The sequence below is a fragment of the Nesoenas mayeri genome, assembly GCF_963082525.1.
Source record: "Nesoenas mayeri genome assembly, chromosome: 16".
Taxonomy (NCBI): domain Eukaryota; kingdom Metazoa; phylum Chordata; class Aves; order Columbiformes; family Columbidae; genus Nesoenas; species Nesoenas mayeri.
The window spans coordinates 10,419,138-10,434,297 of NC_137562.1; the positions used below are offsets into that span (position 1 = coordinate 10,419,138).

Genomic DNA, 15,160 nt, shown 5'->3' on the forward strand with positions numbered 1-15,160 from the left:
GGGCTCGGAGCTGGGGCTGGATTTGGCCTCTGTGCCCCAAGGTTTGGGCGATGTGTTTTGGGGCACACAGTGATGCAGGGCTGGGCTTTGCCACGGTCACAGTGCAGGGCATTGGGGTGTAGGGGCAACTGATGGGGGTTTAAAGGCAGTGAGGAGCAGTCAGGGGGGCTGTTCCCATGGAACATCCCACTGTCACATCTGGGGAACAATGAAATGGCCCCATGGGAAGCAGGACCTGCCACCAGCCAAACAACGCCCAGGGTACCCATGTCCCAGCTCCTGGGAAGTGGCACAGGTGACGGCCCTTGTGACATGTCCCTGAGTCACCCCGGAGGCCCTGGGTGACAGCCCATCTCTGTCACACGGAGCCAGGCATTGGGCCAGGAGGGATGCTCAGGGAGAGGCTCCCGAGCCCTGAACCGCCTTATCCCCATCCCTAGGCTCGGCAGCAACCATGGCGACGCTTTACCCCTCGCTGGAGGACATGAAGGGCCACCAGATCCTGCAGGTCGGTGTCAGCGGTGTTACAGGGGGGTGAGCAGAGCCCAATGGGGTCCCACCCGCACAGGATCCCGGGGGCTGGGGACACAGCCTGCAGCACACCCCATCTCTCAGCAGGCGCAGGCAGCAGCGGCGGTGAGGACACCTGCCACCACGGTGGCTGCAGAGAAGCCGAAGCTCCCCTCTGACACCGGTAACACGGCTGCCGCCAGCTGCCCCTGCCCGGGGGCTGCCTGTGGGCAGGGGAAGTGATGGTCACTGTGCAGGGGGCTCAGCTGAGACCCCACAGCTCAGTGCGTGGGTTGGGGATGGGATTTGGGGGTTTCTTTCCACTGGCCTGGGGCGTTCCTGGGAGGGAGGTGATGGTGGTGGCTTGGGAACCACAGGCGCTGAGGCCACTCTCGGTGTGTCCCACAGCGCCACCTGTGCTGTACCCCAACCTGGCCGAGCTGGAGAACTACATGGGGCTGGCTCTCTCCAGCAAGGAGCTCCAGAAGAACCTGCTCCCTGAAGGCAGCACCGTAGGTGTTGGGGCTGGCGGCTCCCCCTGCCCTGTGCGGGTCCCCATGTCACAGCATCGCTGGGAGGGGGGTAACTCTGGGCCCCGTCCTGCCCGGGGAAGGGACCAGCGTCCCCCGAGGGCTGATGTGCCCCATGTCCCCCCTAGTCTTGCTGATCCCCCCCTCCCTGGCAGGAGCTGACCACTGCCGAGCCACCCCCGGGCCAGCTGGTTGCCCCCCTGAGCGGGAACAACGCGGGGCTGCGGCGGGCAGAGATCAAACCGGGCGTGCGGGAGATCCACCTCTGCAAGGATGAGCGGGGCAAGACGGGGCTACACCTCAAAAACGTGGACCAGGTGAGGGGCTGGGCTGGTGTGGGGCTGTGCACAGCACGGCATGGTACAGCTCAGCATGGTACAGCATAGGGGTGTTGATTGACAGTGGCTGAACATTAACCAGCATGTGCCCAGGTGGCCAAGAGGCCACCAGCATCCTGGTTTGTACCAGCACTGGTGTGACCAGCAGGACCAGGGCAGTGACCATCCCTGTGCTGGGCACTGAGGATGCCAAGCCTTGAATCCTTTGGTCAGTTTTGGGCCCCTCAAGACAAGAAAGGCCCTGAGGTGCTGGAGCGAGTTCGGAGGAGGGAATGGAGCTGGGGAAGGGGCTGGAGCACAAGTGTGATGGGAGCGGCTGAGGGACCTGGGGGGTTCAGCTGGAGAACAGGAGCTGAGGAGAGGCAGGGACACAAAGAAATGGCCTCAAGTTGCACCAGGGGAGGTTGAGGTTGGATCTGGGGAACAATTTCTTCCCCAAAGGGCTGTGGGGCATTGGAACAGGCTGCCCAGGGCAGTGCTGGAGTCACCAGCCCTGGAGGGTTGAACAGGCATGGAGATGAGGTTCTCAGGGACATGGGGTAGTACTGGGGTAGGGGAAGGGTTGGACTCGATGATCTTGAGGGTCATTTCCAACCAAAATGATTCTGTGATTCAATGACATGGCAGAGCAGGGCACAGCATGGCACAAGCACGACAGCACAGAGCAGCATGACGTGGCACGGTGCATCATGGCATGGCAATGTGTGGCATTAAGTGGCACAGCATGTCACAATGTGACACGGCACAGTATGATGTGGTGCCTAACACGGCATGGCTGCCCAGTACCCGTGTGCCATTGCTCCCTCCGTGTCCCCAGGGCATCTTCGTGCAGCTGGTGAAGGCCAACTCGCCAGCGGCGCTGGTGGGGCTGCGTTTTGGTGACCAGATCCTGCAGATCGACGGCAAGAACTGCACGGGCTGGAGCAGCGACAAGGCGCAGCGGACACTGAAAAAGGCGTCCCCAGAGAAAATTGTCATGGTGGTGAGGGACAGGTGAGCGGGCAGGCGATGCTGGTGACACTGCCGGTGACGTTGCCAGTGACATTGCCAGCACTGACTGTGTTCTCCCTGCAGGCCTTTCCAGCGCACTGTCACCCTGCACAAGGACAGCGATGGCCAAATCGGTGTCGTGGTGAAGAAGGGGAAGATCGTGGCGCTGGCCAAGGACAGCTCTGCCGCCCGCAACGGGCTCCTCATCCACCACTACATCTGCGAGGTGAACGGCCAGAACGTCATCGGCATGAAGGTGGGGGCTATGCACAGTCGGGGGTGCTCGGGATGGGGCCAGGGGAGCTACGAGGGACTGCTGGGGGGATGAGGAGAGCTTGACCCCCCCCGGACCTCCCTGCTCTCTCCCACAGGATAAACAGCTCTCAGAGGTGCTGGTGGGGGCCGGGAATGTCGTCACACTGACCATCATCCCCACCGTCATCTATGAGCACATGGTCAAACGGTGAGACCACGGGGCCATGGTGGCCCCCCCCACCCCGCTATTGTCCCACAGGGACCCCTCCAAGCGCCCCCCTGGGTGTCCCCACTGAGCACCTGTCCCTGTCCCCAGGCTCTCACCGGGGCTGATGAAGTCGGCCATGGACCACTCCGTCCCCGACCTGTGATGCCATCGCTGCCGTCCCAGGGGCTGACGCTGGAGCTCGGAGGGGCTGCTGAAGGTACCTCCCAGCACTCCCAAAAGAAGCTGTTTTAGCACAAAACCCCTTGGCTCTACAGAGGCTGGTGGGTGCTGGGTGGCACGAGGGGACCCCCCAGCGGGGATGTCCTCACCTCCCCCTTATCAGCAGGGATGGGGCACACGCCTCCCCCTGTCCTGGGGTCCCCATGTCCCCCCGTGTCCCCGCTCAGGCCAGGCCCCTCGGGGCTGACGCCAAAGGCTGGTTCCAGCCACAGCAGACACAGACCCAGCGACATTTATTACATCCACCACAGACAGCGCATACAGGACAGGGGCAACAAGAAAAGGGGGGTTACAGCTTTTTCAGTTCTGTATTTTAAAAATATATTATATAGATTTGTCTTTCAAATATAGTCGTTACATTTATTTCTTGGCAAAGCTTTGGATAGTCTAACAGACGTGTACACAGATCCACAAATACATTGCACAAGAGGCGTACGTACATCCCAGCTCCGCTCACAGCGCCCGCCCTGGCTGCTTTGCCACAGTTTCTCCCCAGGTATTACACCTGGCAGCCGGTGCTGCTGCCTCCACCAACCCCCGTGCGGGACAGGGGATGCGGGGAAGCGCGGGGGATGCGGGACATGGTGGGTGCCGGCATGTGGAGCATCACCAGGTCCCCCGGCCAGCAGCACCCGTGGGTGGTGGAGTGGGGTTGGGGGGGGAAACACCGTTAGTTCAAGTCACGAAGAAGCCACAGACATTCGTGGGGGCGGGAGCACCGCACACCCGGGGGGAGCCCCAAGTCTCACACCTTGCCAGCCCCCGCTGAGCAATCATTGCTGTCTTTGCTTTTCAAATAAAAAGGCATTATTATTTTTTTTTTCCGGAGGCCACCAGCAAAGTGGGGACTCGGCTGGGCTGGGGCAGGCGAAGGCGCTCGGCCCTGCCCGCACCCCCCCTGCCCGCACCCCTTGCTGCCCCCGGCAAAGGCATTCTGGAGCGCTGGCGCAGGACGGCATCACCGGCATCACCGCTGCCGACACCGCCAGAGCTCCCAGTCCCACTGCGCGGCAGCCAGAGCCAGGGCTGGGGGTTCTCCCCACTCGCTGCTGCCTCAGCCCCCCAACACCAGGGCTTCAGTCTGTACCAAAAAAAAAAGTGAACATAGTGCAAAGCAAAGGGAGGGACTGAGGCTCCCCTGGGGCCGCCCAGTGTCACCAGAGCCACCCCGGGGCTCTGTCCCAGCGTGGGAGGCATCTCCCACCCATGGGTGGTTTGGAGAGGGATCGAGGGAGGGGGACACTGGACTGGGCTGGGACGAAGGTGTGCAATGGGGTCCCACTGTCCCCTGAACCCGACCCTGTGTCTGGGCAGGTTCCCTCCGTCCTCCCAGACTTTGCTCTCGTGGTGCAACCAGCACCCACTGTGGCCCCCCCCGGCTCTCTCTGCTGCCAGGGGCTCCTCACCATCAGCCGTCCCTGCAGGACAGGAACAACCAGAACGTGACTGCAGCGAAGGGGGAGAGCCCCCCTGGGGGTGCAGCCCCCCCAGCAGCCAGGTCCTCTGCAGCAGCTGTGTCTGTGGGGCAGGGGGTCGCAGCGTGGTGCTCAGTGCCACGTACTCCATCAGCGCTTGACACTGTTCTTCCAGCAATGGTCCTTTCCCTCCTCTGGGACAAAGGAGCTAGGGGGGACAGCACATCCCCACACCCCCATAGACTCCCCCTGGCCCCTTCCCATTCTGCCCGGGGCTGTATAATGAGCTAGAGCTGACGAAGGACCCCGGGAGGGGGGACATGCCGGGGCTTTACAATCAGCAGTCGGGTCCGTGGGGGCGGGTGGGGGGCACGGGGGTTGTGTCAGGGCTGGGTGCTGCCCCCAGGGTTGGCAACGGGGCGACAGCCCATCCTGCGGATGGAGTGGAGCGCGACGGTGCAGCAGCCGCGCAGCAGCGAGCTGATGTTGTAGATGGGCTGGCCCTGCCGGCGCTGCGAGCGGCACAGCCAGGCCACCGTGGGCACGGCCGGCACCACCACCGCCAGCAGATCCACGATGAAGTGGCGGCTCCAGTAGCTCTTGGCCGGGGCGGCCTCGCAGCCCGTGGACTCCGTCGCCTCCTCCTCCACCACGCAGGCGATGGCCACCGAGGGGCTGGCACTGGGGGGCTGCCGCACCGCCGGGTTGCAGGGGGCTCCCCCCTCAGCCTCGCCACCCGCTGCTGCGGCGTCAGGCTCGGCCACCAGCAGGTCCGTGGCCCCAGTGGGGTTGGAGAGCTCGGGGACAGGCATCATGTCTTCCATTTCGGAGACCCAGACTGAGGTGGGGCTGCCCAAGCTGCAAGCCTGGGACTTCATCACCTTCTCCAGGATGGTGTCCAGGTCGGGCTGGCAGGGCACGAAGTCCGTCTGGATGGCCCGTTCCTGCATGCAGCTGGCCTGCACCCCCGCCTCCACGCCTCCCCGCAGCCCCAGCAGCTTTTCATAGGTGGTGCTGGGGGGCAGGCGGGCGCCGGGGTCGTTTACCCCCTCCAGTGGGTCCGTATGGCCAGGAGCGTCCTCCGCCCCCACGAAGCCGCTGTCGGCCCCCTCGTCCAGCGAGATGGTCTGTGAGCCCCCCACGTTGCGGTCCCCGGCCCCCTGGTCGCTCAGCTTGGTGTAAGTGGAGCTGCGGGTGAGGGACCGGGCTGGGGACCCCCCAGCAGACTCGCCGGCCCCCTCCTCCTTCAGCGCCCCATTCTGCGCCACCTCCATGCTGTGCAGCAGCGTCTCTAACTTCTTGTTCTGGATGTTGATATCCACAAAATACTTCTGGAGCCCCTTGTCTTTCTCCAGGAGGTTGTTCTTCACCGTGTCGATGACCTGCTTCAGCTGCTTGATCTCCTTGCGGGCTTCCTTCAGCGCCAGCTGGGCCTCCACGCGATGGCACTCCTCCTCGATCCAGTCCTCCTGCATCCGTGACAGCTGCGTCTTCAGGTCCTCGATCTCAGCATCCCTGCGAGAGATGGGGAGGGAATGGCTGCTGTGCTGAGGGGGCTGCAGGGACAGCCGCATCCTCACCTGCCCCACACTGAGTCAGCCAGATCTCCCAGTGACAAGCGCAGCTAGATCCAGGGATGGATCCAGGGGCTCGGGGACCCTCGCGAGGGATGCTCAGGGACCCTCCAAAAGGATGCTTGGTCTCTTCCTGGAGGGGACCCAGAGCCCAGGGCTGCGTGGGGACAGGCAGGTGCCCTGGGTGGGTGCGTGGCAGCTGGCATGCCGGCGAGGACGTGCCTAAGCCCGAGAGGAGCAGATGGGGATTAGCCACTCTCTGACGCTGAAATTCAGAAAAAACGTGGCAGACACTTAACCGGGGGTGCAGGGGAGGGTGCAGCCACCACAGGTGGGACACACGGGTGCTGTGGCCCCCAAATTGTGACTCCCCAGTTGGACGGGCGGCGATGCCAGCATACTGCATGCCTGCAATGCCGCTGCCAAGCCGTGAACCTGGTGCCAGGGCACAAGCCCGAGGAGGAGACGCAGCTCTGGGAACTGAGAGCGCCCAGAAGGACCAGTCCCACAGGGGAGGTGCCACCGCGGGTGTTGGTGGCTGGCACTGGGACCCTGCCCAGTGGCTCCCGTGCCCGGGACTGTGCCCGCTGTCCCCGCGCTCACCTGTCCTGCAGCCGCTCCTGCGTGTCCTTCAGGCGAGCCTTCAGGTGCCGGATGCAAACCTCCTTCTGCTGCAGCGGCGTCAGGTACTGCTCCGGCGTTGGCGGCTTGATCCCATGGTTGTCGCTGCAGAGGTTGTACTTGGCCGAGCGCCTGCGGGGACACGGCTGTCACCCACCCGCCGCTGCTGGCACTGGCACGGGTGAGCAGGGGCTGGCCAGGGAACAGGGCTGGGTGGCACAGAGAGCTGTGTGCCACACGAGACGCTCCAGCCTGGCAGCAGGGTGGCCCAAGACCCTCATGTGTAGTGACAGGCAGCACCAGCAGCCTCCAGCCAGAGATAGGAGCATCACGTTTGGAGTAGCCAGGCAGCATCGTGACCTTGCGATGCCCCTCAAGTCCTCCCACATGTGATGCCACCTCTGGGAGCTGGCAGGCGGCTGGGGACAGCCCCGGTGCCCGTCCCGCAGTGCGGTGCCTGGCTGTTCACGCCCCAGCTCGCTGGGACATCCCTGCGGAGCAGCGGGGCTGACATCAGCTCTTGCCAAACCTTGGACGAGCAGCACAAGGGGATGGAAACAAAGCTCTTGTCCAGCGTGCCTTGGGTCCCCAAGGACCCAGCATGTCCCTTGGGGTGCAGCAGCAGGGGGACATGTGCAGCGTGCAAGCCACAGCCACGGCAGGACAGAGGGACAGGGCACCGGGCTGGCAGGCGGGGAGACGGGGAAGACAGGACAACAGCGGCAGAGAGGTCTGGAGGAGGACGGTGGGGTCTTGGCGAGACACACCAGCAGCTCCGCCGGCTCCGGCACCACGGGCACAGCCTCGCTCCGCCGGCCCCTGCGCTCCTGTCCCCAGCCAGGCACCGGCAGCCGGGTGATGGGTTACCTTGGGGTGGGGCTGCTGTCGCTGCCCTTGTAGGAGCCTGAATTGCTGCTGCTGCTCAGCGAGGAGGTGCCGTAGGTGTCCCTCCCGGGGGGCGAGGGGCGCCTGGAGGCAGGGAGAAGAGGCTGTGTCTCAGGCCGAGTGGCTGAGGGTGCTGAAGACTTAAAGAAGGAGGCAAAGCCACTCCGTCCATACAGCCCGCGGCTGCCAAACCACCACACCGAGGAGGACACACAAGACAAAAGGACAAAACAAACAGCAGGGATCAAAATGGCACGGACACAGCGGTGGGGTGCAAAGGCAGGGCTGGGGGCTGCCCACCCGCTCCCCCCACTGCTGTGGCATCCCCGCACCCCGAGCACCGGGAGCCCCTTGGGAGCCCCCGGCAGAGCTTGAGCTGCCGGCTCAGCACCGACACCCGGGCAGAGCTGCCTCTTCTCTCTGCCCGCGCTGCTGGCGGCAGCTGGTACCTAAATAACAGCATCCCAGGTCATGGAGACATTTGGAGGGGAATAAATGCTGCTTTTTCCTTCTATCTCTCTTTTTTTATCCTCCTGATCTTTAACTCAGCAAGAGGCTTTTCAAGGGCTACACCTCCCAGCATCACCGCCCCCACCCCAGCACCCCTCAGGGCTGGGTCCCCCCACCACCACCTGCCTTTGCCTGGATGGACAGAGGGGTCGGTCCCGGCAGCAGGACGGACAGGGGGACAGTGGGTGCAGCACTTGGGGGCTGCATGCCAGACAGAGAAGTGCTGTGCAGTGAGCAGGGACATGCAATCCCCCAAAAGTGGGGCTGGGGGTTGGTGCTGAAAAGTGGCAGCTGGTGGGTGGGTGATCGGTCCCTCCCTGCTGCCAGAGGTGCCAGGTGGGTGCTGGTGATCGGTCCCGGGGGTGAGAGGCCGAAGCATATTCACCTTCGTGATCCGGTGGACGAGCGTCTGCTCCCCGGCAGAGACATCGCCGCGGTGCCGCAGGTCCTGGGCGCGGGGAAACTGCGGGTGAAACAACAGAGAGAGGGCGTGAAGGCAGAGAAAGGGCCCGGGGAGACGGGAACCATGCGAAGGGGTGAGCCCATGCACTGGGCATCGGTTCAGACCCTGGAGACACCTGTGTGCGGACAGATGTGGCCTGTATCCCCTGCACATCTGGGCTGTGCTCCCTGCCTGCCTCCCACAGGCCATAAACACTGAGATGCCGCAGGGCAAGGGATTTCTCCACTTCCAAGGCAAAGGCACCTGCTCACAGTTGTGCTGCCCACCCTCCCTCCCAGCTGGCAGTTTCCCACAACCTGCTCCTGCTCCATCCCCTTGGTCCAAAGCCCCTTTCCTGCCAGTCTCCAAGCACGGGACAAGCTTTCCCATGACCTCAGGTCCCTGTTCCCACGCAGGGACACAGGGCACCTGCAGTGGTGACAATATGTGGGGCAGAGATGGCACGAGGGCTCTGACACCCAGCCCCGGACCCCGCTGAGTGCCCCCCATGCAGGCGGTTGGCCACGCACAGGCTGGGCACCTCTTTTTCCTTCATTAAGTCAGAATCACCCGTTCAGCAGTGACATTGGGTGAGGAAGCCCAGATCCCCGCATGATGCGGCAGCAGCAGCTAATCCCTCAGGAAACGCAGAGCCTCGCTCCTGTCAATAAATAGGCCAGAGCCAGGGGCCGGCAGCAGCCGGCAGAGGAGGCAGCAGCTCAGGGAGAGCTCTGGAAAGGACCTACTCGGCACATCCAACCTGCCAAGCATCCCATGGCACCGCTGCCACGTCCCACCATGGTCACAAGCTGCTGGGGACGGCCAGGGACACTGCTCAGGCTCCTTCCCCATCCCCAAGCCCATTCACCATGCCGGTATCGTCTCAGATTTTGGCAGCTCCAGCCCAGAGCAACGGGAGCGATGGGACCAGCCAGCAGATAATCGACGGGTGACGGGAAATGCCAAGTGCTGCTCAGCCCCAGTCCAGGACAAGACGAGGAGGCAGGAGAGAAGGAGGGGCACAGCCAGCTCACCCTGATGCAGCCTTTCGCATTTGCCATGCCAGTGCTGGCTTTTTCCAGGCTACCTCCTGCCTGATGCTCAAAGCTCGCGGTACCAGCCCAGGCTTCTGCTCTGCCCGGGATGCGCTGCTCCCCGACCCTCACACCAGGGCACCGCAGAGCCCAGAGCAGAGGAGCTGGCGATGCGCGGCTGCGGTGCCCCACACCGGGGGGGTGCCAGCACCCCTGGGATGCAGTGATCAAGATTTAGGGGTTCCTGGGATGGACACAGCGGGGAGGAGCCGGGCAGGGGGAGGCAGCGCTCTGCTGTGCCGGATAACGGCTCCCGAGCCGGCAGCGAGCGCAGCCGGTGCTGCGGGTTTTGCTCATGCAGCAGCGTGAATCAGCATCCAGCGCAGGAGCCGATCGCGGCCCTGGTGCCCGCGGGAGCATCCTGCGGGAGCATCCTGCGGGAGCATCCTCCAGCAGCACCACGCGGGGCTGCAGCACAGCCGGCTCCGGGGTCCCGCAGAGCAAGGCCCCCTGTCTCTCCTCCCCACACCGCTGGGTGCTCCCCGAGCAGCTCCTGGGCAGGGCTGTGCGGAGATTTGTGGTCCATTCCCGCAGAGAGGAAAGGAAAAGCGTTCAAAGCTGAATAACCACCTCCCTGAGCACGCTGCACGCCTGCAAACAAGAAAACAGCAGTCACAGGGGCCAGGAAACACAGGGGAGTGATCAAGAGCAGGTCACTAAAATCTAGAAATCATCTAATAGATGGGGCTTGGAGCAGGAGCCAGAGCAAAGCTGCAAGGACAAGCAGAAATGAAGAAATGCCATAAAAACAAGGATGGTGCTGCCACAACTGCCCATGTCTGGCCCCACACAGGGAAGGCGGCTCCTGTTCAACACGGGGACAAAACCCCAAAAACGAACACCGAGAACCTCAGCAGCAGGAGAGGAACCCTCCTCCACCTTATTTTCACCTTTGCAGAGTGAGGAACATGGGAAATGTCTTGCAGGACACAGAAGAAATGCAGGAGAATCCCTGGCCTGTGGGTTGGTCATTACAGAGCTGACCAAAGCAGTTCGTACCCCAGAGTAGAGGACGTGTACCCGGCACAGGCTCTAGCGAGACCTCAAGCAGCATGAACCTGGCACCAGAACCCGGCGCTGAGCCCAACGCCACAGGCGGCAAACGCTGCTCCCGCAGCCAAAGAGCTCATCTCCACACCATTATCCATCTGGGACACACAGTCCCAGCCCCGCAGTGCAGCCCAGGTGTGCAATAACGCAGATTTTGACAGCCACGGCCCATGCGAGTGCACAGACACAGGGGCAAGGTCCAGGCGATTTGGGGAACATCAGCTTGTCCCTGAGCCAGGGGGACAGTGCTCAGTGCAGCGTCTTTGCTGTCGCTCCTGCTGCCCAGGGGTGCTGCTACAGGGCAGGGTCTGATGGTCCAACTTATACCAGATACAGAGAGCACACTGCAAACCACCTATATTTGTTCCAGCAACTTGCAAATCACCCCCAAAACGCAGCTTGGGGGCCAGGCAGGACGCACGCTGCCTGTTGCAAGGGTGAACGCTCCCTCCTGCAGCCACAGAAAAGCAAAACTCCCCGTGCATTTCCCAGCCCGTTGTGGAACGGAAAGGCAGCTCTCCTGAAAACAACAGCACAAAACAGCGCTTATTGTGGGCAACAGCATCAGCCCGGGGAATTCACGCTCAATAAAAGCGACGGTTCTTGGTAAGGAAACAGCCGGAGTCACAGCACAAGGAGCCGACAGCCCACAGCGGGGAGCGCAGCGGGTACTGGAGCCCCCAGGGCTGGAGACACCCCACACTGCCACCACCCAGGTGGTGACACCACGGGGCTCTGGGCGGCCCTGAGCCGCATCCCCCTATGGCACCCAGCTGCAGCAGGGATCTGGGGCACCATCACCCCACCATGATGGCGATACAAAGCCACACGGGTGACAGACTAGTGACAGAGCACGCTGAGGCTCAGCCCAGTGCCCCAGGAGAGCATTTCCCCAAGAGTTGTAGTTCAGCCATCATTTTGGGATTGCTGAGCTGCCTCTTTGCTTTGAATGCTGATGCTTCCCCACTTGGCACTGGATCCCCCAACAGGCAGACAAGGCTGGGCAGGAATCACTCCTCCCAGAAGCTTCTTCTACATGAAAACGGGGCCACACGACCCCAGACAGCCCCTCGCCACCGGCTCGGCGAGGCCGCTGATGGCTCTTCAGTCTGTTCCTCCAGAGGTTTCGCCACCACAGGCTCTCTCGCTCCCAGGGCGTCTCTCTGCTCCACGTCTGCAGGGTTCAGAAGGAACCAGCTGCTGCGCTGGCCCGGGCTGCCCCACCAGCTCATCCTGACCTGCGGGGACATGCAGGAGCCAGCAGGTCCGGCTGGCAGCCCCGACCCTTGGCACGCAGTCGCTCACTGCGTTCCCCCAGCTTTATCACTCGCTGCTTCTTTTGTCGGGGCTCCTGTCACCCTGCACGCTGCCAGATTCCCTTATTTCCCTTGACGCATCCTGCATTAGGAGCGTTTTGCAATGGTGGCACCAAGCCCAAGCATCTAAGAGCAGCTTCGATTCCACAGAAACCTCGGGAGAAGAACCACGCCTGGCACACGCCGGCAGGCGCCTTCCCTGCAGGTCCTTTCCTGGGTTTTCAGCCTCCCAGTACTAACAAGATTAAAAGCAGACAGCAAAGTGGGGGAGGAAATCACAGCTTCATTTTTCCAGGGAACAAAAAGGGCTCCCAAGGAGACATCCCTGCCTTTCTGACACCGGCTCTGCTCTTTCCTTCACACTTAAAATAAGCAAAGCACTGAACACAGCAAACAAGCAGCCACCTGATCTGGGACAGAGCGCTGTGTCCCCAAAACAACGGCAATGCCAGGATCAGTTTGCGTTTAGAAGGGACTGGGATGCAGTGGGTGGCACTGGGAAGGAGCAGGATCCGGCAGCGGGGTTGGCAGAGCCTGGCCAAGGGGGTCAGTGCCGCGGGCACCATCCGAACTGCCAGAGGCCAACACGGGCTGCCCAGCACAGTGGTGACCATGCCTGTGCTCCTCTTGCCACCGCAGAGTTTTGGGGAGGCAGGGGGTGATTTGCTCCTTCCCAGGAGATTCCAGGGGAGCAGCAATATCTCCAGGGGCTGCTAAACTGCTCCAGCGGAGACAGGCTCATCCCAAGGCAAATAGTGCTTCACCTGGTTCCGGACAGCAGGAGATGCTCCAGTTCACGCCAGAGCAGAGCACTTGGGGCAGGAGCAGGGACAAAACACACAGGGTGTTTATGCAACAGCACCAGAAAAATCAATTTTGCTAAGAGTTGTTGTATCACGTAACGAAACGCAGGAGCATCTCCTTTTATTCTCTTGTTTGTTATAAAATGCTGAGTTGACACCCAGAGATTACAGGAAAATAGAGACCATTCGAAAAGATCGGGTTATGCAGCTCATCACTTTTCCAGCTGACCTGGCTGCAGCGCCAAACAGGGAGGTGGCAATTCCTGGCCCTCATTAGCTAAAAATCAGGTGCCTGACCAGAGGGAAGAGGCTGGGCTCTTGCTGGGGCCTCTGCAGGCAAAGGGAAAAGCCAGCAGAGGCTTTTGTAGCAGCAGAGTGGGAGCAGCACAGCCGGGATGCAGAGCCCGCAGTCTCACCCGAGCCTGGGGGTTTGGCAGGTTGGGATCACACCCCACAGCCCACCCTGTGCTGCTGCTGCACTGGGCAGCCCAGCTGAGGACCCATAAGCAGAAAGAGGAGCCAAAAAGATGGAAGAGAAATCCAGCTTCCAGCACAACAGCTGCTCCTCCCTCCGCAGCCCCGCACGGTGGCACCAGGTCTCCCCAGACCACCGCCCGCCATAGACCAGAGCTGGGAGCTACGATGGTCACAGGGGATCAGTCCCCACAGCCCTGGCATGGCCTACTCAAACGTGTCGCATCTCCCGCCCCAGCTGCTGCAACGCTGCCGAGGCATTGCCCCTCCTGACCCCCCTGCCAGGGACCTCTGCAGCCCCAGACACCGGGATTTGCACCTTTTTTCGCACAAGGTCACAGCACAACACACCCACTGCACAGAGAGGGAGGATGCTGGTATTTTAAGCCCCAAAACCACAGAGCAGCAGGTTTCTGTGCGACAATCAGGCAGCACTGACCTTGCGGGGAGGAGAGAAAAGGAGCACCCGGCTCATCAATCAGCTCCTGGATTTTCTGTGTCCCTTCGGAGATGGAGCATTAAGCCATTAAATAATAAAATCTCAATTGCACAGCGGCTCCTGCAACGCCCGTGGTGCCGAGAGACACATTTGGATGCTGGATGAGCAGATGTAGGTCTGGTGCATGCAGGGAGGGTCCAGCGCATGTGATGTGGGTCTAGTGCATGCAGGGAGGGTCTGGTGCGTGTGGTGAATGTCTGGTGCACGTGATGTGGGTCTGGTGCATGTGCTGTGTTCCGATGCATGCTCTGTGGGTCCAGTGCATGCAATATGGGTCCAGTGCTTGTGATGCAGGTCCGGCGTGCATAATGTGGGTCCAGGCACACGCAGGGTGGGTCTGGTACATGCAGTGTGGGTCTGGTGAGTGTGCCATGGGTCCGGTGCATGCAATGCAGGTCCGGCGCACGCACTGCGGGTCTGGCGGGTGTGACGCGAGGCTGGTGCACTCCGTGGGGTCCGGCGCGTGTGCTGCGGGCCCGATGTCTGACCCACCCCACGCACCCTCTGCCCCCCCTCGCCCCGCGATGGGGAGTGGCGCTGGCAGCCCCGTGCTGCGGGTCCACCCCCTCCGGAGTCCGCAGCCCAAAGGGATGAGTCACGGTGGCCCCGCCGCCCCCCGCCCCGCTCCCCGCTCACCTGCGCGGGGCCCCGCCGGTGTCCGGGGCGGCAGCGACGGCGGGGGGGGCTCAGCGACCTGGCGGGAAAGGGAGGGAGAGAGCGGGCGGTGAGCGGCGGCGGCTGCGCGGAGCGGGGCGCGGTGCGACCCCCCCAGCCCCCGCGACCCCTTCCCCCGTCTCCATCACCTGCGCCGGCCTCCATGGGTGCGATGGGGCGGCCGGGGAGCGCGGCGGCGGAGGGATGGATGGAGGGAGGGAGGGAGGGATGAAGACAGGGAGAGAGGGAGGGACGGAGGGATGAGCCTCGCAGCTGCGTAATTTGCCTCCCTCCTCTGCGCTCTTAAAGCGACGGCGGCGCGGGTGCCCCCCCAGCCGGGTTTCCCCCTGTTTCTATGGCAACTCCCCTCTGCCGGGGCGCAGCCCAGCAAAAAATTACAAGAAAAGACAAAAACCAGCCGGTTTTGGAGGTCGGTCCCCGGCGGCGGAGCCCGCGGGCCGGGTCGCGCTGGGCTCCTCTCCCCGCGTAACCCCGGAGGAGGAGGAGGAAGGCGGCGGTGGAACCCGGGCCAGCTCCGCGCTGCGGACACCCGGCCCTCGGAGTCCCGTCCCCCCCCGCCCCCGGTTGTAATTTTCACCTAATTAGTCCAATTCTGAGGACATCCGTGCGCCTAATTAATGACGCACTTTCATAAAGGAAAATAAATAAATAAATGTGAGCGTTTGCCGCAATTAACTACCTACGGTCAGTCCGGCGGCTGCCAGGCCGGGGTTGGAGAGCGGCAACTGTCA

The 15,160-nt window shown here is 62.5% G+C and overlaps 2 protein-coding genes across 2 annotated transcripts; one reads left to right on the plus strand and one right to left on the minus strand.

The window, feature by feature from the left end:
• The first annotated feature begins 322 nt into the window (after window positions 1–322).
• On the plus strand, window positions 323–3,033 carry SDCBP2 (syndecan binding protein 2). The gene is given in 9 exon segments (XM_080354896.1): window positions 323–508; window positions 619–687; window positions 689–694; window positions 888–1,022; window positions 1,196–1,357; window positions 2,196–2,371; window positions 2,453–2,624; window positions 2,740–2,831; window positions 2,940–3,033. Coding segments are annotated over 9 exon segments (921 nt in total). The 5' UTR covers window positions 323–454; the 3' UTR covers window positions 2,995–3,033.
• A 1,836-nt stretch (window positions 3,034–4,869) lies between these two features.
• Window positions 4,870–13,730, minus strand: SNPH (syntaphilin; the record flags this gene model as incomplete). The annotated part of the gene is made up of 5 exons (XM_080354389.1): window positions 4,870–6,001; window positions 6,664–6,813; window positions 7,549–7,706; window positions 8,462–8,539; window positions 13,695–13,730. 5 exons carry the CDS (start codon window positions 13,728–13,730, stop codon window positions 4,870–4,872), a joined length of 1,554 nt encoding a protein of 517 aa, XP_080210515.1.
• Window positions 13,731–15,160: the final 1,430 nt, after the last annotated feature.